Consider the following 27,618-nt stretch of genomic DNA (forward strand, 5'->3'; position numbering starts at 1 on the left):
CTTTTCAGTCCCGAGCAAAACGATGATCGCCATGTGTTGAGCGTAGGAGTGTGGTATGTGGCTCAACTGCGTATACAATGATCTACACCAGGGATCATCAACTCTGGCCCTCGAATCCAAATCCAGCCCTGGTTTTCTTCTCTCCCGGGTAATTAGTGCTTACTGATTGGCCAGACTGTCTTCACACCTGACTCCCAGGCAAAGGGAGGGTGGAAAACCAGCAGTTCTCGGCCCTCGAGGACCGTGAGTTGCTGATCCCTGGTCTATACAAATAGCTAGCAACGGAAAACAATGTGCCGCAGCTACTGCTATTTAATCTGCCGGTGTGGCTGAATGCTTTCTCTCTGTATCTGTGTACCATGCTTGTCCATTGTAGGATCATACGGCTGCATTTTGTGAAATAAGAAAAAGCCAACAGGAATCACTGTGTGATTTTAATAGTTTTAATACACTGTATATGTGGGTGCTTCACATATTAAAAACAGGGCTGCCTGTTATTTTTATTTATTTATTTTTGCCTGAAGGCCTCTTACACTAACTGAACTGAACACTGACAAACCCGCGGTTTGAACCGCACTGGGACTGGTCTCATCGCCGTGGTTACCCGCCGCGCGGCCGACCGCTCAGGCGGCGCGGTTTGATTTTCGCCGTCGGCGGCGGCGGCGCTGTCTCCGCTAGCGCGAGCGGCGGGCCTTCGCCTAGCAGGCCGCTCACGCACGCCTCATCCCGGGAGCGCAGGCTCGTAAAAAAAGGGCACAACCCCGTCAGCGTCGCCGACTGATAAATACACCACAAAATGGAATTAAAAAAAAAACCACTGACATTTTTAAAAAGGTGGGCTGCAAAGGGCGATGAATCAGTAACACGCCTGCTGCGACAGACAGACATACAGACGGTTTTTCTCTGGCTGGAAAGAGGTGAGAAAGCTTTAAATGTCAGCTCTCAGTTCAACCCGAACTAAAAAAAGAGTGAGGAATTGCGCTCCCCGAACCCATTATGAGGTCTCACTCATTATGTCACACTCATCCGCAGCTCCCTTGACCCTCCCGACTCCCCACCCTTCCCTCCCCCCATCCCCTCTATGACCCTCCCCACATTCTCCACCTTCTCCCCACTCTCTCTCCCTGATGTCTCCCAACTCTTGCTCTCCCACCGTCCCACCACCTGTGCCCTTGATCCCCTCCCCTCTACCCTCCTCCAGCTGATCTCACCAGAGATCATCCCCTTCATCGCCCACCTGATTAACTCCTCCCTGACTTCTGGCACCTTCCCGTCATCTTTCAAAAGAGCCCACATCACCCCCATTCTGAAGAAACCAACACTGGACCCCTGCCTCACCCAAAACTACAGACCGGTATCCCTTCTTCCATTCCTATCTAAAACTCTCGAACGTGCTGCGTCTAACCAACTTTCCTCTTTTCTTTCTAAACATAACCTCCAAGACCCTCAGCAGTCTGGTTTCAGACCCGGTCACTCGACGGAGACTGCCCTGCTCTCCGTCACTGAGTCTCTCCACGCAGCACACGCAGCATCCCGTTCATCTGTCCTAATTCTTCTTGACCTCTCAGCTGCCTTCGATACCGTTGACCATCCTACACTTCTGTCTTCCCTGACAAAATTGGGAATTTGCGGACCAGCCCTCAACTGGATTGCGTCCTATCTCTCCGGCCGCTCCTTCCAGGTTGCCTGGGCCGGTGCAGTATCAGCTCCTCGTCCCCTCACAACTGGGGTCCCTCAGGGCTCTGTTCTTGGTCCCCTCCTCTTTTCACTGTATACTAGGTCCCTTGGCCCTGTTATTGCCGCCCATGGCATGTCATATCATCTCTATGCAGATGATATTCAACTTTTCTACTCTTTCTCTCCCACAGACACTCAGGTCTCCGATCGCATATCCGCCTGCCTGAGTGACATCCAGAGCTGGATGACCAAACACCAGCTCAAGCTCAACACAAACAAAACGGAACTTCTCCATATTCCTTCTCTTACCTCTCCCACTTCTCATCTCCCCATTTCTTTAGGAGACACTCCCCTACACCCTTCACAGAGTGCCCGAAATCTTGGAGTTGTGCTCGACAACAGGCTGTCACTCTCTGAGAATATCGCGGCAACCACCCGGTCGTGCAGGTTCATCCTGTACAATATCCGCAGAATAAGACCACTCCTCACCAATTATTCCACACAGCTCCTGGTCCAGGCCATGATACTGTCACGTCTGGACTACTGCAACTCCCTCCTGGCTGGCCTCCCAGCATCAGCCACCAGACCCCTTCAGCTCATCCAGAATGCAGCAGCACGTCTGGTTTACAACCTCCCTCGTGACTCCCACGTCACTCCCCTCCTCATCTCCCTCCACTGGCTACCAGTGCAAGCTCGCATCCGGTTTAAGACACTGGTGCTTGCTTTCCAAGCAGTCAAGGGGTCAGCTCCTGGTTATCTGCAGAAGATGATCAGACCCTACAAGCCGGCCAGATCGCTCCGATCGGCTACTACAGGGCGGCTGATTCCTCCCCTACACGAGCAGCAACAAGGTCTCGACTCTTTGCAGTTCTGGCCCCACGATGGTGGAACGATCTTCCAGTGGAGGTCAGAACAGCAGAGTGTCTGAGCACCTTCAAACGGAAACTCAAGACGCACCTCTTCTCTGTGTACCTCTCTCCTCTTCCCTAAACCCCCTCCCATAACTATAAAAAAAAAAAAAAAAAAAAAAAAAAAAAAAAAAAATTTTGTTCAGACTATCTTGTTTCTCCTTATTGTATGCATCATAGTAAAGGCTTTTTATCTACATGTTGTTCAATGGACTTAAGCGGACTTGATCCTGAGTTTGGTTACTCTGTTGTAAGTCGCTCTGGATAAGAGCGTCAGCTAAATACCTATAATGTAATGTAATGTAATGTCTCACCTCTGCCCTGGAGAAGGCAGAGCCAAAGTGTGATGCTGCGGCTCCACCACCAGGTGGCACAATGACTCAGCCGCCGGCACAGTACCGATAATAAAACTCAACTGCTTTGTTCCCGTTTCTCCGTGCTCTTTTTCAAACGACGCTACACACAAAAGCAACCGGAAACGTGTGCACATGTCCAGCACACAAAAGGTGGTCAGAAGGTTCCAGGTTAGGTATCTTGTTCAGGGGGGACAAAACCAGTGTCCCACTTTGAGCATGCAAACTTCTGACCGTGAACCAGTTTCCCAACCAAATGCACATGCTGCAAAGGTACCAAATTTTGGGTTAAAGTGCATTTGACTGTAAATCACTCCAACGTTTAAATCAGTGAAAGGAAGTGACACACAGCACTGTAACAAACTATCCGTGAGAAATGGAATGCATGAGAGTAAGGCACTTTCCCACTCCACTCAGTGCTGTTGTCAACAACAAGCAGAGGGAGAAAAAATGCAGTTCTTTTGTGATGCTGAAATGACAAGCCAATCAGGAAGCCTGCCTTGATGACATCAGAGGGGAATAAAAGCGTTAGATGTGCTGAGGTGGGACTCAGTCTGGGCAGAGGAACTTGCTGTATCACTCATATCAACTGAAACGCTTACACAGGTGAGTGACTCCGTCATCCTGTCCTTACTGTGGGCTCTGTGCTTTCTGTGGCCGAGGAAGTTTTTACACAATGACTGGCCACATCAGACATCAAACAGGGACTTTTTGGTACTTAAAATAAATTAAAAAAAACAATATGAACACCTCCGCACGGTTGCTTTGCAGGAAAGGGCATAAATTAAATTGAGATAAGATCAATTAGAGTGCAGACTCCCTATTCTGAAACGGAACAGAGTAGCATACTTTGTGAGGAGGTTTGCAGAAGGAATGGAGAGCAGTCTTCGCTGCGCCAAATGCAGTGTTCGCAGGGGAGGTACGCATGTCACAGAGCACAGTATCCCTTTCTTGTGTGACCTCAGAGAGAAACCTGAGATACATATTTGAAAAACATGAATCTGTGCAAGAGGTGGTGTCAGCACATCGCCCGAGTCATCCGTCTTTGTACATGACTTAGGACCACGGGCAGGGTTCGGGTGAAAAGGGTTGAACCTGGCAACCCTGAGACTCATTCAGGCTTCTGTGTGCGCTTACATCTGTAGCCAGACAGGTCAGACACAATGTCTCTGAAGGTGGCGACTGTCCTACTGCTGGTGGTTTTGATGATGACACCCTGGATGGTGGAATCTGACGGCGGACAACCAAAACTGCCTAACACAGGCAATGTCACAACAACAAAGCCTACCCCACCCAAAAACAGCAGCCCATCTACAGCGCCCTGCGGTGCCCTGTGGGCCTTGGGTCCCCTGGCGCTGGCCCTCGCCGCCGTGGCGCTCCAACACGCGGCACTCCGGTAAGCTCGGCATCTGCTTCCTCACCCCACGACGGAGCCAACACCCCACAATGGAGCCAACCCCCCCACGACGGAGCCACCCCACGACGGAGCCAACACCCCACGACGGAGCCACCCCCCGCGCGCGATGTGCTTCCTTTCCTCCTTTAGCTTTAGCACACTTCGGGCCAGCCGCCTTCCTGCGGCCGTGACATCACCGGCCCCGCCTCAACTCAACTCCCAAACTCCCAGGACCCCACACGGACTTTCAGTCAAGAACCCAAATATTTAATAACGCAGGCAAAGTGCTAGACTGCCGTCCTATGACTTCTTGTTTCTCCTTAACATCAGATTGTATCGTGAGCTATTTTTTTAAAGTTAGTTTAAGTTCTGCATTTTGAAGACTACTGTTTTTCACCCTTCTGCAAAAAAAAAAAAAACGGAAAAGTACAATTATAAAACCCCACAGGATCATTATACATTGACGGTAAAATGAGGTGAAAAGTAGCCCGGAAATCCCCCGAGCACTTCATGCATTAAAAAGTTTCATGCAGCTAGGCTGAAGCAGAGGGGACTACCACATCACACGTACTGAGAAGACAGTGCCACACTCCTCAGAGTAACTGAGGAGATTGCTGTACTTCTTGCAGTTTTTCTAATTAAACCTATCGAATTTTTGGTTACAAATGGCAACAGCAAGAATGAGGGCAACCGTTTGAGACAATTAATGATCGAAAATGTATATGTTCAGATAACATTATTCCAAATGTAATGTAATGACCGTACATGCTATTATCTATTTAGCCAAGGGCAAGTGTCTTATCACTATTCTGTTTTGACTCACTCTTTGGATTATTAAATGCACTTGATGGAGAGTGTTGTGTCTTTCTGGTGTTTTGTAACGATTCATGAATTTCAGCACGAAACCACCAATCACCACATCAATTTGAAACACACTGTCTGAATTAAGAAGTGCACAAGGTATTAGAGATGACAGAATAAAATCAGCTCGGACTAGTTAATGCCTATCTGAATATTCAATCACCAAGAAAATAGCAACATTGTAATCTTAGTGTACGATCTGCAAAACGTCTATTAAAACAACATGTACATGCATAGTTAAACTTAGTTTTTTAATACGAATATACTTATATATCATATAAAATAACTAATTTACAAAATAATCAGGTGAGCATCAGTGATTATTGTAGGTACATGACTGCTTTGACCTCAATAGCCAATGGGAGATTTAAAAAACTGTCAGTTACTGTTGCTATCATTAGCCAGTCACCTCAATCCCTCATCAAACGCAAAGCCAGCTAGCCATATTCTAAGCAGGAAAAACACCACTGATAGACAGAATGTTTATCCACTTTCTTAATGAGAATTTAATATCCTTCTCATTTGTGTTGTATCAGCAGTTTGACCATTCCAGTCCTAAACTTGTCAAGAAAGGCACCAGTAAGACAGTTTCCTGTATTAAATTGCCACCATTCCAAGGAAAGGCAATTAGGAGCTTGTCCCTGTATTCTTGTCTAGAGTACTTACTTACCTTTGTTTTGTTTTGTCATGGTTTTGTTATGGCCACCCCCTCCCCCATGCCCCCTTACTGGTTTTACTCTTCTAGGAGGCTGTTTAATATCCTGAAGCTACACAGCCATCAGCAGTAAAATCTGATGAATTAGTTCACTCCAGTGGTCCACCCCCATGCATGAGAGAGAGAGAGAGAGAGAGAGAGACTGGTGTGGCAGCTGGATTTCTTTCAAACCACCGCACCCTATACATCAAAATGAAGCTTAGAACCTGTAAGTTTCAGCTGTATGTGTTCATTTCCTCCATTTAAAAGAATCCAGTCAAAATATTTTACGAAACGTTTTACCTTGCATTTCAGTCAATATTCATCCGTTTAAGATGTAACATGCTGTATGCATCAGCCATAGGTCTTGGCTATCAAATGAACACAAAATCCAGTCCAGATTTTCATGGTAGGCTAACAGTTGCCACCAAGGGAAAATATGAGGACATCAGATGGTCTGCAGTCTATCCAAACTTAGTTCAGTAGGAGAAAAAAATAAAACAGGAAAAAAAGGTTCATGTACTGTTTTGTAATTACTGTTGTAAGGTGGGCATTCACGTTTCCCTAGCGAACTGTTAACACATCAAGAAACGCGAACGCAGCATCATCAGAATTTAAGATTATTCCCTTCTTAAATTCCAATGATATTCATTTTTCTATATATCTTTACTGTAAATATTTTCTATTTCCAATGCAAAACAGAATCTTTCCATTTATATATTTCTTCAGTTTCTGATTGTTCAATGTCCCGCCAGTTAAAAGGGGGGGGGGGGGTTTAACTTGACTTCCTGTATAAACCACGCCAACTTCCTGTCTTCTATCGGCATACAGATATAGATACCGATTATTTTGTTGGTTGAACAGATACAGATAATGACGTCTCTGCACACCCCTATACACTATACTTCCCACTATGATGGGAAACTACCTAATATGGCAGTAGTCACAAGCTGGTCTCATTCTTAGGCCTTATTCTGGTATGGCCTGACTCATAATTTTAAAAATAACACCAGCAGATTGAGGCAAGGAATCCGAAGATATAATGTGTAGACAGTGTACCAAAGGCTAGTAATGTTTATGACACCTCTGACTCCCTTGTGCCCTGCACAAGATACAGTATGTATGCAGATACAGACACAGACACAGACACAAAAACACTAACACACACAGAGACAGAAACACACACATGCACGCACACGCGCACACAAACACACACACTGTTGCTATCATTAGCCAGTCACCTCAATCCCTCATCAAACGCAAAGCTAGCTAGCTATATTCTAAGCAGGAAAAACACCACTGTCAGACAGCTGACCAGAAAGTCTGGTTTCTTCCTCTTTATATATTTTAGTTTGGGTCACTCTGCAACATATACAGTATACTTCCCACTATGACGGGAAACTAGCTAATGTGGCAGTAGTCACAAGCTGGTCTCATTCTTATGCCTTATTCTGGTATGGCCTGACTCATAAGTTTAAACGTAACATCTGCAGATTGAGGCAAGGATTCCGAAGATATAATGTGTAGACAGTGTACCAAAGCCTAGTAATGTTTAAGACACCTCTGACTCCCTTGTGCCCTGCACAAGATACAGTATGTATGCAGATACAGACACAGACACAAAAGCACTGACACACACATACACAGACAAAAACACACACATGCACGCACACACACACACACACACATACACAAAGCAACCCCTCCAGCTTATTCCTCTGTAGCTTGACCTAGGCTACCCGTTTCAGGTTACCCTGACCCCTGAAGTGAGGACAGGCCAGATTCTTCCGCTTTGGACAGGACTACCATGTGCACTGAGCTCTCCTGCTAGCTGCCACTGTGTGACAACGGGAACCATTAATAAAAAAAACATCCCATGTTTCAGTGGAACAAAGAGACGGGAAGCAAAACGCCATTTTTGAACGACCTACTTCACGTAACATCCTGCCAACACAGAGAACTGCCAAAGCAAATAAACAATCACGTACTGTATACCCAAAACCAGCTCAGCTATGAAATTACAAGCCTCGCATTCCCATCAAAAGAGGGAAGTTTACACTAAAAGCCACTCAGCTACAGAATCCCACATTCAGTGTTCACGACTCAAGAATCACTCAAGGTATTTTATATTAAGGATATAAGATGCCATTATTGTGAGTATGAAAAATCAGCCACATTTGTGGCTTGGGCAAAAAAAGCTCTGTCCCTCTGGTACATGCAGGAGGTATCTATAGCCTAGCTATACCTTACCTGCGCGTGATGTAGTAGAAGACAGGGTTCCCGTTCTTGGAGGTCCCAGCCTGGTAGAAGATGTTAAGAGTCTTGAGAGCTTTGAATTCCTCTTTTTCGTGGACCTGGTGCCTAGGGAAGACGAGGTGGTCATTGGGTGAGGGGATAAAGGTCACAAAAGTCACATATTCAAATCCAACAGGCTCCGTAATCCTGCTGCTCGTCCACAGTGATACAGCGGGTGCATAAACATTACAACAGATATTCTACTTTAAACAGTCAAACACCCAACGAAAGCTGACCTGCTGAAATGCACTGGTCTCTGAGAACCCGGAACCGGCACAGTTACAGGTGATCTCACCTAGTCATTTAGAAGCCTGTCCTTTGCATTCCGGGGCATTTGGGTTTTGAGGCCCTGTGCTGGGCCCGAGTGAGGGCTCATTAGAGAACTACAGCATATTCATGGCCACTGAGAGATGGTAAATGGTAGATGGTAAATGGACTGCATTTATATAGCGCTTTTATCCAAAGCACTGTACAACTGATGCCTCTCATTCACCAGAGCAGTTAGGGGTTAGGTGTCGACGCCCAGGGCGGGGGATCGAACCGGCAACCCTCCGACTGCCAGACAACCGCTCTTACCTCCTGAGCTACGTCGCCCCCCCCCTAATGGAAATGGATCCACGTTACAGCTGGAGCCTCGAGGGGGGCAAGGTCACCCAGAGGCCGCGCTCCTTACCTGGTCATGAACTCCTCGAACTTGGAGCTGGTGAGGTTGAGGCTGGACCAGTGCGTGTCGGCGACGGGCTTGTGTTCCGGGGGCCCCAGGTAAGCCAGGAGCGTGGCCATCTTGTCGAACGGCCTCCTGCCCACAGCCTTGTGGTCCCTGCGGAGAACACGCGCTCTCTTACCGCCCCGCTGCATCTTCGCTGCCACCTGCAGTCGTTTCTTTTTCACTGCGTTCTGCATTCACTTACAGTGTATAAACCTATCCGTTTGAACGTTCATGTAAATGTGGAGCTCATCTACACAATAAGACGCGTGTAGATAACTTCCTCATTGACAGAATGTTAAATGGACTGCATTTATATACGAAATACCTCGATCTACTGCATAGGAGAGGAAGCACGCTGCAGAATTTTGATGTCTGATTTTGGCAAAGCAATGGGACGGCAGTAACGATGAGGAGCCAGAGAGGAGAAAGCACTGGCAGCCGTCAGCAGGCCAGTGAGAACAGGGATGCAGAGGACATTCATGAATCACTTTCTTCGTTTCTGCTGGCTGTTTACTGAAGTGCATGCAGTGAAATGTACATCACGTGTCTTACTTTTAACAGGAGGAACATGCAAAAACCTACAGTACTGGGCGAGCATCTTCAGAACGCACAGAGCACTGCCCTGACGTTACTACAGTGATCACGTAAACCTACATTTTTTTGATAACCAGCGGCTATTGTGTTGATCACACAAAATTGATATTCCTAACACGTCAGCCATTTATGTTTCCTCATTTATTGTTTGTTTGAACTGATAATACCAAAGAAGATCGTCCTAAATTCTGGTTCGTCCTACATTTTTTTTTTGTTAAAGAACAGGAATAACTGGAATACTGGAATTATGTGGAATGAGGACTGAAATAATTTACAGATACGATTGCTACATATGAGGTTTACAACTCCCTGGGACATTTTCCGGAACTGATCCTGAAGACTGATGGCAGAATTTTCCAGGCCTATTCAAATACCTTTTCCCATAATTCTTTGCATACGAAAATCATAAAAGCAAAAAGGCCTATTGTCAAGGGTTTGTGGGCTGAGCTCCGTTAATGTCATACAGAACGACGTTCAGAACACACTAGCAGGCTTGCAGTTTCCCCGCATAAGAAAAAAACGTATTATAATGTTACATAATAGGCTGTGGTGTTTTTCAGAATCCGCAGACGCAAATATATATAATCTATACTAAAAAAAAAATACTGTTCTCACAGACTAGAGCGGTGCGGCTGAATGTTTTTAAAACCTGTTTTAATCTGCATATAAAAACATCCTGTGATGGCGGTCCTGATTTGGACAGACCAGAGAGTTCCTCGGTCTGTGTGCTGACCACTGCAGCAGCAGCACACACCCCAGCGGGCCACTACAGGTCACAGGAGGAAGGGGGAAGGGGGGAGGGGGGGGTTACTGCTCACCGGTTGCTGGACAGGTACTGTCCGATCTTCTCCTGGTTGTTCCAAAGCAGGCGGTGGAGGGCCAGCACGTTGCCGTCGCTGATGAAGGACAGGCTGTGGTTGACCGAGTCGCTGGCCGGGCAGTCGGAGGCGATGTCCAGGAAAAACCTGCAAGAGCCGACCCGTGTGACCTTACGCAGGCACGGAGCGCTGGGAAACACGCGCACAGAAGTAGCGCGGGCAGCCCCCCTAGCTAAAACGGGCTCGGACGTACCGTCGCGCCGCATCGAAGTTGCTCTTCACGAAGTCGTTGAACGGCCTCATGTGCTCCTCCTTGGTAAACAGAACGTGATTGGCGATGCTCTGCAGAATCTGCACAGGGGAAACAGAGACTAAAATTAGGACCCAGAACCTCCGAAATCAGCATTCAAAACCACACCTGTGCAAACGCATTCTACATGAGACCGTCAAATACGCTGAGCAGTCAGATACTGACGCTGTCGACACACGTGCATGTTGGGCTGCGCAGCCCTCTTATCGCAGAGTCTGTGACCGAGATGTGATTCAGGCCGACCTTTGACCCCCGAAGGCCCGCGCGCTGCTGGGAGTGCGAGTCCCGGCCCTTACTTTGGACATGAGCTTGAGGCCCCTCTCGATGCGGGGCGGCGGCTTCTTGTCCAGGATGCCCGCCTCGTACGGCGAGACGATGGCGGGGTTGATGAAGCGCAGGAACATGGCGCTGCCCACGGCGCCGATGCTGTTCTGGGGAAAGCGCTGGCTGACCACCTGACAGGAAGGGGCGGGGAGAGGAGCACAGGAAGGACAGATTAGAGAAGAGTGTGCGTGTGTGTGTGTGTGTGTGAGTGTGTGTGTGTGTGAGTGTGAGGGTGTGTGTGTGAGGGTGTGTGTCTGTGTGTGTGCGTGTGTGTGTGTGTGCGTGTGAGTGTGCATGCATGCGTGCACGTGTGTGTGTGCATGTGAGTGTGTGTGTGCGTGTGCGTGCATGCACGTGTGTGTGTGTGCGTGCATGTGAGTGTGTGTGTGTGTGTGTCTGTGTGTTTGTGCTTGTGCGCGCCTGCGTGTGCACCTGTTTGTGTATGCGTTTGTGTGTGTTTTGGGGTATGCGTGCGTTTCTGCACGCGTGTGTACATGTCTGTGCTTGTGTGTGTGTGTGTGTGTGTGCGCCATTGCCACCATGCCCACAGTTATGCAAGCCAGACCAACACACATGTGGAGCACAGGGGGAATGTAAAGTGGAGACATAACTTACGAATGGAAAAAAACACTTCAATCTTCACCACAAATGATGACAAAACTCCCACCCCCAACCCCAACCCCCAACCCCCAACCCCCAACCCCACCCCGAGCCCGAGCCAAGCAACGGCGGACCTCACTGTCACCCCGAAAGCAAACGGCACAGAGCGGAGCACGAAGGTTGGGGGGTGGGGTGGGGCAGGAGTGAGGGAGAGAGACTGCAAAGTCCGTTGCGAAGCCTTGAGGGGGGGGTGGGGTGGGGGGGGTGAGAGAGACTGGCAACAGCGCCTTGGCTTTTAGGGGGGGGAGAAGAGAACCTGTGGGAGCCTGCATGGTTCCCTCCCACATATCACAACACTGCCAGCAAACTCGCAATCCAGTGCGCCAACTACCCAAGCCCTGGGTCTCAGTCCGGCTCAGGGCAGCAGCAGCCGCAGGGCGTCTATAACGCAAGCTGTTTTTGTCGCTTTGGGCCTGCGCTACTCCAGCACATTGAATTTGAAACGAAACAATGAATTTGAGGTTTAAAAAGTGTAGACTGTCAGCTTTAATACGCTTGCATCCGCATTCACACTAGGTGAACCGCGTAGGTACCGCAGCCCTTTTTATACACAGCTCGCCATTTTAGGGGGACAGGAAGACGCAATGGCACACAGCTGGCCAGGAAACATCTGAGTAACCAACTGTTCAATTAGTTTTGGTCCCACAAAATGGAGGGGGTTATGTACGAAAGGGCTGCTATTCCTACCTGGTTCACCCGATATGGATGTAAATGCCCTTAAATTAAAGTCTGCGCTTTGGCCTCATATTCACTGTTTCATTTCAAATCCCATGTGCTGGAGTACAGAGCCAAGACAACAAAAATTGTGTAATTGTCCAAATACTTATGGACTGCACTATATATATATATATATACACACACACATATGTATATATATAGATAGATAGATAGATAGATAGATAAACAGATTACCTACATATATATATATATATATATATATATAGAGGACATGTCTATAACTGAGGCACTTTAACAATCGAAGAACATCATCAGAAGTGTCTGCATCAGCCACTAAAAACAGAAACCAGAAGACCCGCAGCCATTTCTTGCGAGTTAGGCTTGTGGCCAGACTGAGATCTTCTGAGGCAACAGCAGAATTAGAATTGTGTGTTACTCTCTTACACCAAAAAGGTACCAACAGGCTCTGGAACTGCTAGTGGACTGACACACAAAATGCAAAAAAAACCACCATAAAGGTGACTCAGACATTATTGGTGGTTTCACTTCTATCACGGAATCTGTCCTCTGTCAAAAGTCCCCTTAAAGCACACACACTTTTCCTTGGGTCAATCCAAAGTCCCCTTAAAGCACACACACACTTCTCCTTGGGTCAATCCAAAGTCCCCTTAAAGCACACACACTTTTCCTTGGGTCAATCCAAAGTCCCCTTAAAGCACACACACACTTCTCCTTGGGTCAATCTAAAGTCCCCTTAAAGCACACACACACTTCTCCTTGGGTCAATCTAAAGTCCCCTTAAAGCATACACACACTTCTCCTTGGGTCAATCCAAAGTCCCCTTAAAGCACACACACTTCTCCTTGGGTCAATCCAAAGCCCCTTAAAGCACACACACACTTCTCCTTGGGTCAATCCAAAGTCCCCTTAAAGCATACACACACTTCTCCTTGGGTCAATCCAAAGTCCCCTTAAAGCACACACACACTTCTCCTTGGGTCAATCCAAAGTCCCCTTAAAGCACACACACACTTCTCCTTGGGTCAATCCAAAGTCCCCTTAAAGCACACACACACTTCTCCTTGGGTCAATCCAAAGTCCCCTTAAAGCACACACACACTTCTCCTTGGGTCAATCCAAAGTCCCCTTAAAGCACACACACACTTCTCCTTGGGTCAATCCAAAGTCCCCTTATAGCACACACACTTCTTGGGTTTCAGTGTCTCTTTTTTAGTGTGCTGTCATCACTCAGCACATCTTCCCAGATTCCTGGCCTCACTGGACATCAGACGACCTCCCATTTTGACAGAGGCCATGACGCACGCTTTCTGGGCAGAATGTCTCATTGAGGGCTGTGCATTCATCTGCCCGTGTACAGCCAACTGCGCATGAAGGTTTAGCAAAGCTATCGCTGCATCCCCCCGCCACCAGCATCACCACCACCTCCCCATCACCCACCTTTCCCACAGACAGGACGCCCCTAAAACTCCCCCCTCCACCCTGCACCCAGCAAAGTGACAAAGGCACCCGGAGGAGGACGGTCACAAAAACGCCGCTGGTTTCCTGTGTGCGCAATGTTAATTGAAATGAAAAGCTTCTCTGAGAGTCAGAATTAGTAGTATGATTTCAAGTGAAGATCGGTAACAGATCGAAATGTGAAGAGGTTTTTGGATAAACAAGTTAAGTCAGTAATAAAAAAAAAAGGATAAATAAAACAGCCAAAAAAAAAAACCCAAAAACCAAAACAAAACAAAAAAAGCCGTTTTGCTTCCAAAAAGAAAAAAGTGGCTAAGAAAAAAAAAAATTCTCCAAACTTACTGATTTTTTGCTTTCCTTTTTTTCCTTAACTGTCGCTTTATTCAGTAGAGAGTGGCAAGTTGCCTACAGGACAGAGATGAGCACAAACATGTCACAGCACCAGCTACACATAGGGAGGTAACACAAAATGAACACTAGCACAGAACCCTGCCGCACACTACGCCACACAGACGTGATGGAGGGGTGGGCGTCGCCTTAAAACTCACACTCCAAAGGGGGCGGCGGCTGGAGGTGAGGGGTGTAAAACGAAAGCACGTCTGGCTGCTCAGTCCTCTAAATCGCACCCCTTGCTGGAGCCCCGCAGCGATCGGTGCACGGGGGGTGTCCCTCATTCTCTCCTTCTCGTTTTCCGGGAAAACGAACCACCCATGGGCGCCCCCCCTTAAGGGCGGGATCAGACCAAGAGGGGGAGGGGGGGGGGCTCTGGACAATCCCAAAGCTTTGTGTCCCGGAGCAGCACCCCACGTGGAGGATGAGTGGAACCCTACACCCAGGATCGGCGTCCCACACGGGCCAATGTTGGGCGTGCGTGAATTAAGCTGCATAGTCTCTCTCTCTCTCTCTCTCTCTCTCTCTCGTACCACATACATGGCCGTCTGCACGCGTCGTCTAGCATAGGGAGAACAGACGGCCCGGGTGTTTAAAGTGAGAAGGGGTTCCGCGCGGCAGGTACGGGGAATGCGGGCGTGCTGGGAACCTGGGCGTGGCCGTGGCCGTGGGGGGGAAGGAGGCGGGGCCGTACCTGGAACAGGCAGTGGCACACGCTGCGCAGCTGCGGCGGGAACTCGCTGGAGGAGTTGATGATGGCCAGGAAGAAGCGGTTGGTGATCTGCAGCAGGTTGCGCTGGTTGTCCTCCAGGATCTCCGTCGGCTCCAGCCTGCGGCGAGGTGGGGGGGGGGGGGGGGGGTTCAGAGAGAGGGGGGGGTGGGGGGGTGGGTTTTCAGAGAGAGAGACGCGCATCGCCGCGCCGTCCACCGGGGGCGGTAAAACTCTCATTAACCGCAGCGGGGGGGTGCTCACCTGGTGGGGTCCACCTCGAAGCTGATCATCTGCCACTCGGGGGCCGTGATGACCCCTCTGAGCAGGGGCTCCAGCAGCTTCTGCAGGTAGGTGGCGCCATACACCTGCAGCACGGAGGGAGGGGCAGTTAAAAAATTAAGAAATTTATTAGGTTACGTCAAATGTTCTAGTCTAATCTAAAGACGAGGTTCAAATACCTTTAAACAATTAACAAAGGTTACAGACATGGACAGTCGCACAAGAAACGAACGAGAGAAGATACCAAATGGGTACAGAACGGCAGACTTAGATGCAGGACTTAGATGCAACCTTCCAGATGTTACAAAAATGACTTCCTTCCAAGTTGCCCAAACTTAACTGACTGACCAAAAGAAAGCCACATATTTTAATTGGTGAAGAAGAGGAGGGGGCAGGGGCATGGACACCCCCTCTGACACACACACACACACACACACAGATTCACACCTCAGATAGCCCCCCAGTTCCTGCTCTGTCTTAGCTCCAGGCTATGCTGGCCGACCACTATGAAGCTTCCTCTGGCTGAGAACGGCCAAATAATGAATTACATGTCTGACAATGTGTACAACACAAACAATTCAAGGGCTCGACAATGAGGAGCGCCCACTGGCCTTGGACCATTATGAGATTGGCTCGTGCCAATTAATTGATCTGTCATTTACCCAATCGGGCCAATACCCTAAATAAGTCCCGTCCGAGTCGAAGAGGATTTCCCACCCGGTAAATCATCACAGTTAATTAGCCAAACCATTATCCTTACTGCTAGCAAACTAAGCGACTAAGAGAACAAACTAACTAGAAATGAGCCGACTGATTCTTCTCGGCTATGAAGACTATATCCTCGGCTATTCGCGATTTCTAACATTTCACATCTGCGATTGGACGAAACCGCAAATAAATATGAAGCCCGTCCATAATCCGGCGTCTGTGATTGGCAGACTCTCATATTTAATAACGGACTACATTACCAGCCCTGTAGATGGGCTTTTTGACACTTTCTAATGCCAACAGTCTATATAATCTCCTTAAAAAAGCGGTTATATTTATTTCAGCAGCTGGATCAATGGAAATGCACGTGGGGCAAGTAGAACCCAGGCCTATTGGTCAAACCAAGCCAGTAGAGAAAGTCCCTAACACCAACCCCTGAATGCAAATAAATACACAGCTGGGTGACTTAATGCTACTCTTATTGGTAAGTTATGTTACTTTGTAAAATAAACAAATACACAAATAAATAAATAAATAAATAAATAAAAGGGTGGAGGCATGGGTTAGTTTTGCGAAGGGACACAGAGGAATGAAGGACACAATAGAGACGAGCAACCTGATGCATGACATGATACCATCTCACGCAACGGCGGTTTTTCATAAACCCCGTTTATTTACAAAAGAAAAAAACAGTAACTGACCGATACGGTCAAGCATGCGCTTGAATTCTGAGAAGCTAAGTGTGGTAACACAATGTCCTTACAGAAAAGCAGGCACTTCATTTTAATAATGGCAAATGACTGTCTCTTGATGTACCAATACCATGGAAATACTCTGCCTCATATAAACAATATTCAAAAGTGTCAAACTTGACCATGACAGCTGCAACTGTCAATTCATTCCACACAAGCGGCTATGCAACTCAAGCAGGTGAACTATGACTGGGAATATGACTGAATATAATACAAAATATGACTTCCATATGGCAGGGAATATGACAGGGAATATTGCTGGGAATGTAACTGGAATATGAATGGAATATGACAGGGAATATGACTAGAATATGGCAGGGAATGACAGGTAATATGACTGGAATACGACAGGGAATATTGCTGGGAATGTAACCGGAATTTTATCGGAATACGACAGGGAATATGACTAGAATATCACAAGGAATGTGACTAAATGATGACCGGAAATTTCAAATTAGGGGTTAAAACGTTATAAAATGACAGATGAAAGCTGCGTCACTTTTGATCTCTGCAGTACACGCAGAGTCTTCCCGCCAGTCTTTTACCTTGAAACAGAAGGTCATGATTTTACTGGCCAGGCTGTTTCCTCTGAAGAGCGTCTGCATGGAGTCGGCCAGCTCCACTTCCTTGGAGAACATGTTCCACAGCAGCTGGTACAGCAGGTGGCGAGAATCGAAGAGGGTCACCAGCACCCGGGCCAGCTCGTCCTGGGGAACACACCGACAGGGTCAGCATCCCCCGCCCCACACACACATCCCTCCAGGAAGGGGGCTACAGACACATTCAGGAGGCTCTCTTCATAAGCCCTGCCTGAAGAACGACAAACAATTTGGGTATCCAAACTGTCAACCTGGTCTGACAACAGTCCTACCTTTGGCCAGTTAAAAGGAAGTACCAAGCTACTTTGAGTTTCAGTTGAGAGGAAATACCATAGAAATGGCAGCAGTCTCTCTGGACTGGACAGTCGGGTGCAGACACAACTAGAAATACAGGGACAGCAGCTCACCTAGCTGGAATTCTCAAATATCACCCTACTGCAATGCCTCAAGCAGGCTAGGGTGGTGGGCACAAGATGGCCACCACCTTAGCCTCACACTCTCGACCTATCGGGGAGCACAGCTCTACCCACCCACTGAGAGCAAGGCACCACGTTGGCCAGCGCCATGGCGATGGGCAGCTCTCCCTGGTCCCCCATCATGGTGACCAGCTCCACCAGCCTCTCGAAGCGGTCGGCCAGGACGGTCTCGGCCAGCGTGTCGAACTCCGTGCCCTGCTGCAGGATTTTGGTCAGCACCTCCATGAAGGTGGCTCGGGTCTGGAGGTCCTTGTGGTAGCCCAAGCCTGGGAATAAGGGAAGAGGAGTCAGGCAGAGACGTGGAGAGGACCTTATCACCGCCATGAGGCGTGTCGCAGCGTTGGGTTTAACCAATGGCATACAGAGCACAAGCCTACACCGGCGCTAGGCCACGTCCGCACCGTCAACATTCTGTAAATACAATTTGAAAATAAAAATAGAAGCAAAAAAAAAAGAATAAAAGTGCATTTGCAGAGTTTCAACATTGACATTATTCAATTAATCTAACCAACTTACATCCTATTCACATCAGACGTGGCCAGTTCTGCTCAATTACACTATTGGTCGAGTAATTAAATTATTTTATCTGCATGAGCAAAACTGTACACATACTTTGGACATGAAAAATTGCAGAAACATTTATATTAATGGCAAGGATCTGCAATGTGCAGATTTTCTCATTTAAATTATCTTGAAGCGCTGCTATAGTTATTTGTAGTTGTTAAAAGAGTGCTGTATATATGTTGTGACTCATGGAAAATGTATGAAAATGGTTTGAGACCAACAACCAGTTTAAAAGGAAGTCTGATACCAGTAATAGCTACCCGCGTCAATGATGTCTTAGAGGGAAGTAACACTAGTGTCAAAATAGGAACACTGTGGCAAGCCTAACTATCAAAGGCAATGCCATTTCGAACTTATACTTAAAACATTTCATGAAACCCCAGCTCTGACATCGGTAGGGTAAATCTCTCCAGGTGATGGTGTACATGTGAGCTTCTGGTTCCACCAAATACCCCGCCCAGCCCAATTATCTATTTACAGCTGTAAACAGCAAACACCAGTTCCATCTGTAGGTCAGATCACACGTTTTACGTTGGGACACAAGAGCAATCATTCATCATTCAGGAGCTCAGAGGGAAATTCAGCTTGAAACGCCACACCACCAACAGCAAAAACGATTCTCGGGGAAAGCTAATGATTGAGAGCAGAAGTCGACGTGAGATTTGAGAAGCGCCCTCGGCGACATGCCCGCGGGGGCACGGGAGAGTGTGCCAGGCCGGGTGCCAGGCCGGGTGCCAGGCTCACCGATGGAGTGCATGAGGCCGCTGTCCACGTTGGCGTTGAGCAGGTTGGACATGGCCAGCACGGTGCAGTGGCGCAGGGACGCCAGACGGCGGGACATGCCCCGCTTGCGCCCGCCCACCTGCTGCCCGTCGTCCTCCACCTCGCTGCAGTCGTTCAGCAGGTTCATGAACAGGGTGAAGTACCTGCAGACCAGCGGGCGGGGGGAGGGGGCGCAGAGGTTCTGTTAATATTTTTAAAACACTTTTTTTTTCCTCTCTCTCTTATGACCCCCCCCCCCCCCGCCACCCCTCCTTGATTTGATGATGTTTTGTTGTTTTGCTGTTTTTGATGATGTTCCTGTTGTTTTGTTATTGTTGCTGTTATACTGTTGCCCAATCACTATGCATTATCTTTTACAAACTTCTATGCTTTTGAATGTACAGACAGCGGGGCTGGAGTCCAGCTAGGAGCAGTGAACAAATATTCAAATATATATATGCGAAACATCATGGTGGTGACTAACATGAGGTTAGTCACCATCTCTGCTTTAGAGGAAGCAGGGTGATATTTCCTTAAAACACTCTGACCAAACACACACACGTACACACACACACACACACACACACACACACACCTGCCAAACATAGTACCACAATAGTCAGTGTACCGCTTTGTTCACATGCTTTCTCACGTACCACTTCCCTCATTATATGCTATGTGTGCTTATACAAACTGATAACCATAAGTGAATTGCATTCAATTATTTAATAAAAATGGAAATAATTTATTTTGTATATTGTAAAATATGTTTTCATTTTCAAGTATTTACAGAAACTTATGTTGTAATGTAAAAAAAAAACATGTTGCGATGTAAAACACTGTCAATTATTAATAAAACCAAGTTTCTGTTCATGATTTCCATTTTTATTTAATAATTAAATAATTGAATCAGCTTATATAGGCACACATCATAAAGGCCTAATGGGGAAAAAAAGTATTCAATTGAAAAATTATCTAGGAATGTAGGCTTTTGTAACTAGAGGTTTAGCTAAATTATTACTTGAAGCTCCTTGGTGGCTAATGTCAAAATAATAATTGCACAATGTGCAAAATGGTGCGGAAGTTTTGAGGGGCGGAGGCACAGCCATTGCTCCTGATATTTTGCAAGGAACTTCTGGGGGGCATGGACTCGCTTCTTTTTAGTAGGTCTGCTGCTCTCTCTCTCTCTCTCTCTCCTTGTTAGTATCCTCGTCATCTGACGTCATGATTATTTTCTAACTGCAAGGCTGGTCAGGTGACTGGCTGCAATAATAGGAATTATTTGCTACGTTAGCAGTCTATAGTCAAACACCTTTGCAATGGTCACTTTGCTCCAACAGAGCGTGCGCGATTCAAAGTTTGAACAGGGAGTCTCCGTTGCGTTTGAGTTACTGCAGCTAAATTACTCCATCAGTTATTCACACCGTAGCCGTCTCGTAATGAGGCTAAATCGTATGCGAGCTACTACTACGGCTAACTATATACACACATTTATCTCATTAGGATATACCCCTTGAAATGCATCATCTCGTAAAGTTACCGAACATGTTTTAACGTTTTATATGTTAACATTACGGTCACATTTTTGTGCTTGATTATTACTCCCCACTTCCCATTTTACCTCAGCAATGCAGTGTTACACCTCGGTGGATAATAAAGTACCGCTGCGTATCAGTGCATGTTGAGTGGGTCGGGGAGAGGTTACAGAACCACAAGCACAAGGTCGTAGCATCTGATTCAATCTGAGGGACGCAGTTTCAATACCGAATAAATGTACGGTATTGTTTTGTATTAATTGATTGTTTTCCGTAATAAAAATTTTTTTTGCGTAGTTTCAGCTGGCATTTCGTACCTGCGTATTTTGACCAAGAATTGCGTGGTTGGTACACAAAATGCGTGCAGGTTGGCAGGTCTGCACACACACTCTCACACACACCTATATAAAATGTAAACCAGCTGATGAGGGGCAGCAGTTGGAACACTTTGTGACTGCACGTTCACATTAACAGCTGTACCCTCGGACAAGGCACCATCCTCAAGTAGTCTTGGAAGCTGTGCTAGGTTCAAAACCATTACTGCACTCAGTATGCCTGAATTTGTTGCATGCATAGTCTTGACAATAATAAAGTAAGTATGAATCCAAAGCCTTTACGCTCGTGTCCATAGAAGGCTGACTGATAAAGGGGGGGATTGTGGGAGGTGGAGTCCTTACTTGAGGAAGAGCTGGGACTTGGCCTCCATCAGCTCCACGCCGTCGCCCTCCTCTGGCTGGAGGGGCAGCCCGGCCAGCAGCGACACCACCGCCTCCATGCTGGCCTGGTCCAGGTCCCGCGTCAGGCACTTCACGTTATCGTCCGCCGCCTGGTTGGACGTCCCCATCACCCAGTCCGTCAGGTACTCCACCATCTTATTCCTGAGCGGGGAACACACGGGGTTACATTACATTACATTACAGGCATTTAGCAGACGCTCTTATCCAGAGCGACTTACACAACTTTTACATTGTATCCATTTATACAGCTGGATATATACTGAAGCAATTTCGGTTAAGTACCTTGCTCAAGGGTACAACGGCAGTGTCCTACCCGGGAATCGAACCTGCGACCTTTCGGTTACAAGCCCAGTTCCTTACCCACTGTGCTACACTCCGTCCGTGCTGGGTTAACCAGCACCTGCGCCCCATCGCAGTCGGGACAGGCCCAAGGGCCGAACATCAAGGCCCGCGGGAGGACAGGCTATAAAAGCAGGAGGCCTGCTACACCAGCTGTATATAGCCACATCAAAAGAGCAATTCAACGACTCCAAAGCCAGGGATACTCGGGTGCAAAAAAAAAAAAACTGACATCAGCAATTACACAACTGAGGATAAACTCACGTTTACAGTGTCCACTGCATTACGAGTGGACATCTAGAAGTCCACAGTACAGCATCCTAAAATTGAGAGTCCTCTTTAGGAATCTTTAGAACTCCAGTCTCAAGGTTGGTAAATGGTAAATGCACTGCATTTATATAGCGCTTTTATCCAAAGCGCTTTACAATTGATGCCTCTCATTCGCCAGAGCAGTTAGGAGTTAGGGGTTAGGGGTCTTGCTCAAGGACACTTCGACATGCCCAGGACAGGTTGTGTCGCACAGGGCATACGTTGGCTCTAAACGTTTTTTCAGTCCCACTCCTACAGGACCCTGGTGGCACCACGCCATGCGGTAGATCCTCACGGGGCCCGTAGGGGGCAGCAGAGCGCCGAGGGAAATCTGGGGTGGGGCGGCGGTGTGAAAGGAAGGCACGCCCACCTGAACTTCATCTCCTGGCAGAAGGAGAGGTCGTCCCTGCGCTCCATCATCACCTCCACCAGCTGGCACAGCTTGGTCTTGATCTGGATGGCGTGCACCATGTTTCCCAAGATGCGCACGTACCTGGAGAGAGATGGAGACAGATGGAGATGGGTCACTCCATTACATTACATTACATTACATTACAGGCATTTAGCAGACGCTCTTATCCAGAGTGACTTACACAACTTTTACACAGCATTTTTTTTACATTGTATCCATTTATACAGCTGGATATATACTGAAGCGATTTCGGTTAAGTACCTTGCTCAAGGGTACAACGGCAGTGTCCTCCCCGGGAATCGAACCTGCGACCTTTCGGTTACAAGCCCAGTTCCTTACCCACTGTGCTACACTCCGTCCTCAAAAATATTATCTACACTAGCTACACTCCAAAGGTTATCAGTGACTTATTGTGCAGACTTCCCTATTCCACTAGGACTAAATCCAAGGCCCCCTCCTTCCTGCTTAAAAATCCACCAAAAATAGGAGCATTGGAGCTTTTGCTGAATCTCTTGAATCCAATGTGCCAAGGGACCAACAGATTTTGTAGCCAATCAGATGCAATGGGGATGATTAAGAGTACAGGCGGTGGTTTGGCACGTGGCACCGAGGTTAACACTCTACCCTCTCAACAATCACTGTGCGAACCTTTAAACTCTGAGCGAATCATGACCTTGGAGTAATGTCTGATCGAAAAAGATGAAAAAGTGCATAAAAGAAGATGAGATCAGGCAGCTCCTACAGCACAGTGTCCCCGTCGCTGTACAAGGGCACTGGTTTTCATTCCAGAGGGAAGCGAGTTCCCTACTTGTCCCGGCAGTGTCACGCCCAGACGCACACCGCTTTCCCCGGGAAGCCTCGGTCAGCCGCCGTCGGCAGAAGCGCCGCGGCGGGGAGCAGCGGCGGGCGGGAGGCCTACCTGACCAGGTTGAGCATCATGGTCTCAATGCTGGCCTGCCCCAGGTGCTCAGAGCTGCCCTCCGTGTGGTTATCCAGCAGGTTCTTCATGATGGCGATGGTCTGCTCCACAAACTGAGTGTTGGTGTCATTTATGGGCACCTACGGAGAAAAAAAATAATTGATGTGAAAAAATTTATGATATTTTTTTTTTTTTAAAGCACAACCACGTTATTTAAAAACAAGACCACGTCAAAACCTAGTGTATGGCTGGACCGAACCGGCCGACCAATCAATGGTGTAACGTCATCGGTCAGCCACTTGTCACGTGGAATGAGTTGCCTTTGACCATCAAACAGGGCTTGGACCTATACAGTTTTAAGGTGAACGTTAGGAAATGGCTCCTAGAAAAACTCCAAGAGTGAATTCAGGAGACTGACAGTGGAGGGAGGGTTCCTGTTTCTGTGTATGTACAATCTGTACATTTTGTAAGATATTTTATTAACAATGTTGAATTTTGTTTAGTTTTACTTCTAATGATGTAGGCTAATGATAATAATGTTTACGTATATATTATGTGCTGAGACCAAGGATCACAATGGAAATAAGTCTGTGAGTTTTTGTGCTATCCTTGATAATTTTAGGATGCATGACTTGCTGTAACATGCGTTTTAATAATTGTCAAATAAACTAAACTAAACTAAACTAAACACTCAGTCACAGACATGTGCGGTGTAACTTCATCACTCACTCAGTCACTCAGTGACAGACATTTGCGTTTATAGGGCTGGCCCCCCTGCTGTTGCGGTCCAGTCGAAAAAAAAAGAAGAAGTAACACTTAAAAAAACTATTTTCATGTTTTAAGTGGTCAGTGCTTTTGGGATCCGGGGCGAGGGGGGCGTGGCGAGCGGCTCTCACCGGGCCCTGCGCGTCGAAGAAGCGGCTGATGCTGTTCTTCAGCTTGTTGAAGAGCATGGGGTAGAGGGCGGGGCTCAGCTCCAGCCCAACCATGTCCTTGACGTTGGTGCGGATCTGCAGGCCCTTCTCGTGGCTGCACACCATGAGCGACAGCAGCCGGTCCAGGAACTTGCTGAGGGGCGTGTCCACGTTGCCCTCGCCGGAGCCCATGGAGACCATGGAGCCCTTGCGCTCGCTCAGGGGGCCCATGGGCGGGCTGTAGGTGGCCAGGCCGGGCATGCTGCGCTGCTGCAGGCACACGCCGCCCAGGGCGCACAGGAAGCCCGTCATGTTGATCCACTCCTGCGCCAAAAAAGCGGAGCGTTACCCGGGGCGTTACAACCCCCCCCCCCCCCCATACTGTACAAGGCACGCACACGCAACCGCACACGCAACCGCGTGAACACGCACACTCAGGACACGCACAGGGACGCTACACACGCACCATCAGACACGCTCGCGCACACCCTCTCTCTCTCACCCACACTGCACAAGGACAAGACGCCAGCCAATCCACAGGCAGAAAGCACTGCACGAGGCACGCATATGCACACGCACACGCAACCGTGCGAACACGCACACTCGGGACATGCGTGTCAGCACACACAAGGATGCACCCGTGCACACGCTCTCTCTCTCTCTCTGACCCACACAGCACAAGGACAAGTCGTCAGCCAATCCACAGGCAGAAAGCACTGTACGCACTGGGGCTGGGGATATACTGTACCGCAATGATAATCATCGAGTACAGTAATGACCATCGCCTCCGTGAATTGTATTGACTTGCTTTGTGTCTGTTTCTCTTTAATTATACTTTATGCACACATTCTAATTTCAGAGGTGGCGGGAAATGGTTCTGGGGAGAAAAACCTCAGCGCTGACTATCTATTAAGAACGTGCAGTCACGCGACGCTCAGCGCTTGCAGACGGCAAAAAAAAGCAGAACGAGAAAAACGAAAGCGCGCGGACTGAAACCCCTAGCCGCAGGACGTCGTGGACAATGTGCAGCCCTCGTTCGTACGCGAGGCCTTCCAAGAAAGTGGAGCATTTAGACAATGAACAAGAAGCACGATATGTCACAGAAAGTTCAACTGTTGGGAGTGCAGGATCCGTAGTAGTTCTCCTTCAGCTGAAACGGAACGGTCAGGCGGGCGAACTTCCTGATAACAGCAAACCACGACTCGTAAAACCGCATGACTAATCGGCCGTCATATTTCAATGGGAAGGTGAATTCGGAAGTTAACCACACACAGGTCTCAACATTAAGGAGCTCCCACTGGCCCAGGACCATGGTAAATGGACTGGCTATTTATATAGCCCCTTTTAATTTTCCAAAGCGCTTATCAAGCGTTTACAATGGATGGTAATGACTGCATTATTAGCGCTTTTATCCAAAGCGCTTTACAATTGATGCCTCTCATTCGCCAGAGCAGTTAGGGGTTAGGGGTTAGGTGTCTTGCTCAAGGACACTTCGACATGCCCAGGGCGGGGTTTGAACCGGCAACCCTCCGACTGCCAGACAATCGGTCTTACCTCCTGAGCTATGTGTCGCCCCAGTGACCAATATGAGATTTGTTCGGGCGAGTTGATTGATCCCTCGCTTTCCCCAATCGTACCCGCACCCTAAATAAGCATCTTATTTGGGTCGAGGAGAAAGAGATGTTTTTTTTACCGAAGAGCGTTAAGGAAAACTGCGCAACGACTTATTTCTGTACCGACGCTTGCTTATCAATCACGAATGTTACAGCTTGACCATTCCTTAATGTTTGTACCAAAGATTTCATTTAAATAACCAACTTTACAGCCGTCCTTTCCCAACCGAAACTATCTCATCAATAACTAACATTACAGCTTAATAAATCATTCATTTTTGCACTGACGCCTCCTTACCACAACCTAACCTACTGTATAGCCATACAGCGATCGTTCATCAATTTTTTTAACCGTCATTTATATATTTTTAACATCTCAATTTGCTTGTCATATTTACTTGTAAGATAAAATGGCTATTTACTCAAGTAACATTAAAATGCTAATGATAGCCATCTACCCAACTCATTGGGATGGCAGGTATGCCATCCCGCCAAGTTACGCCTTGGCGGGGGCATACCCCATACCTATACAGCACCGAGAGTTTGGCACTTTTCAGGGTTCCCCACAGAAATAACCACAACAGCCACAGACTCTCAGCCCAAAATTCTGTACATTCTGACCCCATTTAAACAGACAGATTTCATAAACAACTTCACATGTCCACACAATAAAGCCCCAAACTAAGGGGATTTTGCGTTTTCTCCTTCTTCTTCTCTTTCTTCTTCTTTCTTCTTCTCTCATTCTTATTTTTCCTGCCGCCTATCCCACTAATAACATGTCTCCCCATTGGACATTTTACCGACACCCGCCAAATCTTCACCTACACGACCCAATGAAAAACTTGCATACACGCGCAAAATACCCGTACCTTTTTACCCATTTTCAGTACAAACAGCTAGACCGCTTGTGGCCTAGTGGGTAAGGTCACAATCTTGGGAACACAGGGTCCGAGGTTCAAGCCCAGCTAGGAACGCGTTTCTTTAACCTGCTTTTACCCTCACTAATAATTGTCTACTACTTCTCAATTATTGCTTTTGCACCATATCTACCAGCCATTCCCCAAACTGTATTATGACGTACCGTCTGCACGTTCAATTGTTAACCGGCTACAATATTGCAAAGCCATATGGATTCAACGGGAGCTCTTCTGTGCTTACTGGCCTGTGTTCTTCTTTAAAACCACGGACAGGTTTGCTAATGATATTCCACGCATTGCATAGCTATGTCATGATGCTGCCCTAACAAAGTCACAGACTGGTAAACCTCCGGTTGAACGATTGAATCCCGCCTCGTCCTCAGGAAGATAATTTCCTTTTACACTAACGTTCTCTTACGCTTATATTTGCTTTACCAAAACTCACTCATGGCCACCCATATGCATTTCATGACAGCAAATGTATTCCTTTTATTAAAAAGTTACACAAGTTCACAGCTATGCCATTTCTACTAACTGCATTTCTTCACTGTACTGTACAAAACCTTCTTATCAGCAAACGCCACGTTTCTACATTCATGTTACCTCGCCCAGTTCTCTATCATGCCACACAAGAGTGCAATAGATTTCACACGTTACTTAACCTCCCACTTTAACAGCTGGCACTTTATAGCGACTGTTATATATACCGTTCGATAAGGAATATAAGCTCGCTCATGGTCACTCCATTTACTTCGAACTATACTCCGTGATCATGTCAACCTTCACCTACATGCCCATTCTGCTAAAAACATATTGTTTCAACTACGCAATTTCATAATTTCATCCTAATTTCTCTCACACTGTTGTTATTTTCTCATATGTAAAGCCTGCTGGGACATATGCGTCTGCTCCACTATCATGTTTTCCG

At 47.4% G+C, this 27,618-nt stretch overlaps 2 protein-coding genes and 2 long non-coding RNA genes across 4 annotated transcripts in view; 3 read left to right on the forward strand and 1 right to left on the reverse strand.

Moving 5' to 3' along the window:
- The window catches only part of LOC135262782 (oligodendrocyte-myelin glycoprotein-like), a 5,566-nt gene extending 4,580 nt beyond the window's left edge, over positions 1-986 (forward strand). Inside the window, exon 2 of the mRNA XM_064350021.1 lies at positions 1-986. This exon is cut by the window's left edge and continues 1,310 nt beyond it. The gene's annotated coding sequence lies outside the window, so the exon portion shown is untranslated.
- LOC135262786 (uncharacterized) overlaps positions 1-27,618 on the forward strand; it is a 656,092-nt gene that overhangs the window by 532,862 nt on the left and 95,612 nt on the right. The gene's annotated exons all lie outside the window — the stretch shown is intronic.
- LOC135262521 (neurofibromin-like) overlaps positions 1-27,618 on the reverse strand; it is a 126,982-nt gene that overhangs the window by 59,437 nt on the left and 39,927 nt on the right. Inside the window, 15 exon segments of the mRNA XM_064349535.1 lie at positions 8,140-8,250; positions 8,858-9,004; positions 10,306-10,452; positions 10,559-10,656; positions 10,912-11,070; positions 14,096-14,158; positions 14,838-14,973; positions 15,117-15,220; positions 17,140-17,301; positions 17,724-17,935; positions 18,978-19,159; positions 21,208-21,408; positions 22,286-22,408; positions 23,247-23,386; positions 24,143-24,484. Coding sequence (XP_064205605.1) covers positions 8,140-8,250; positions 8,858-9,004; positions 10,306-10,452; positions 10,559-10,656; positions 10,912-11,070; positions 14,096-14,158; positions 14,838-14,973; positions 15,117-15,220; positions 17,140-17,301; positions 17,724-17,935; positions 18,978-19,159; positions 21,208-21,408; positions 22,286-22,408; positions 23,247-23,386; positions 24,143-24,484 — 2,327 coding nt within the window.
- On the forward strand, positions 3,390-5,188 carry LOC135262785 (uncharacterized). Its single transcript, XR_010332320.1, has 2 exons — positions 3,390-3,544; positions 4,084-5,188. It is a non-coding gene; the product is annotated as an uncharacterized LOC135262785 (long non-coding RNA).

Source organism: Anguilla rostrata, chromosome 9 (assembly GCF_018555375.3).
Source record: "Anguilla rostrata isolate EN2019 chromosome 9, ASM1855537v3, whole genome shotgun sequence".
Classification (NCBI taxonomy): Eukaryota; Metazoa; Chordata; class Actinopteri; order Anguilliformes; family Anguillidae; genus Anguilla; species Anguilla rostrata.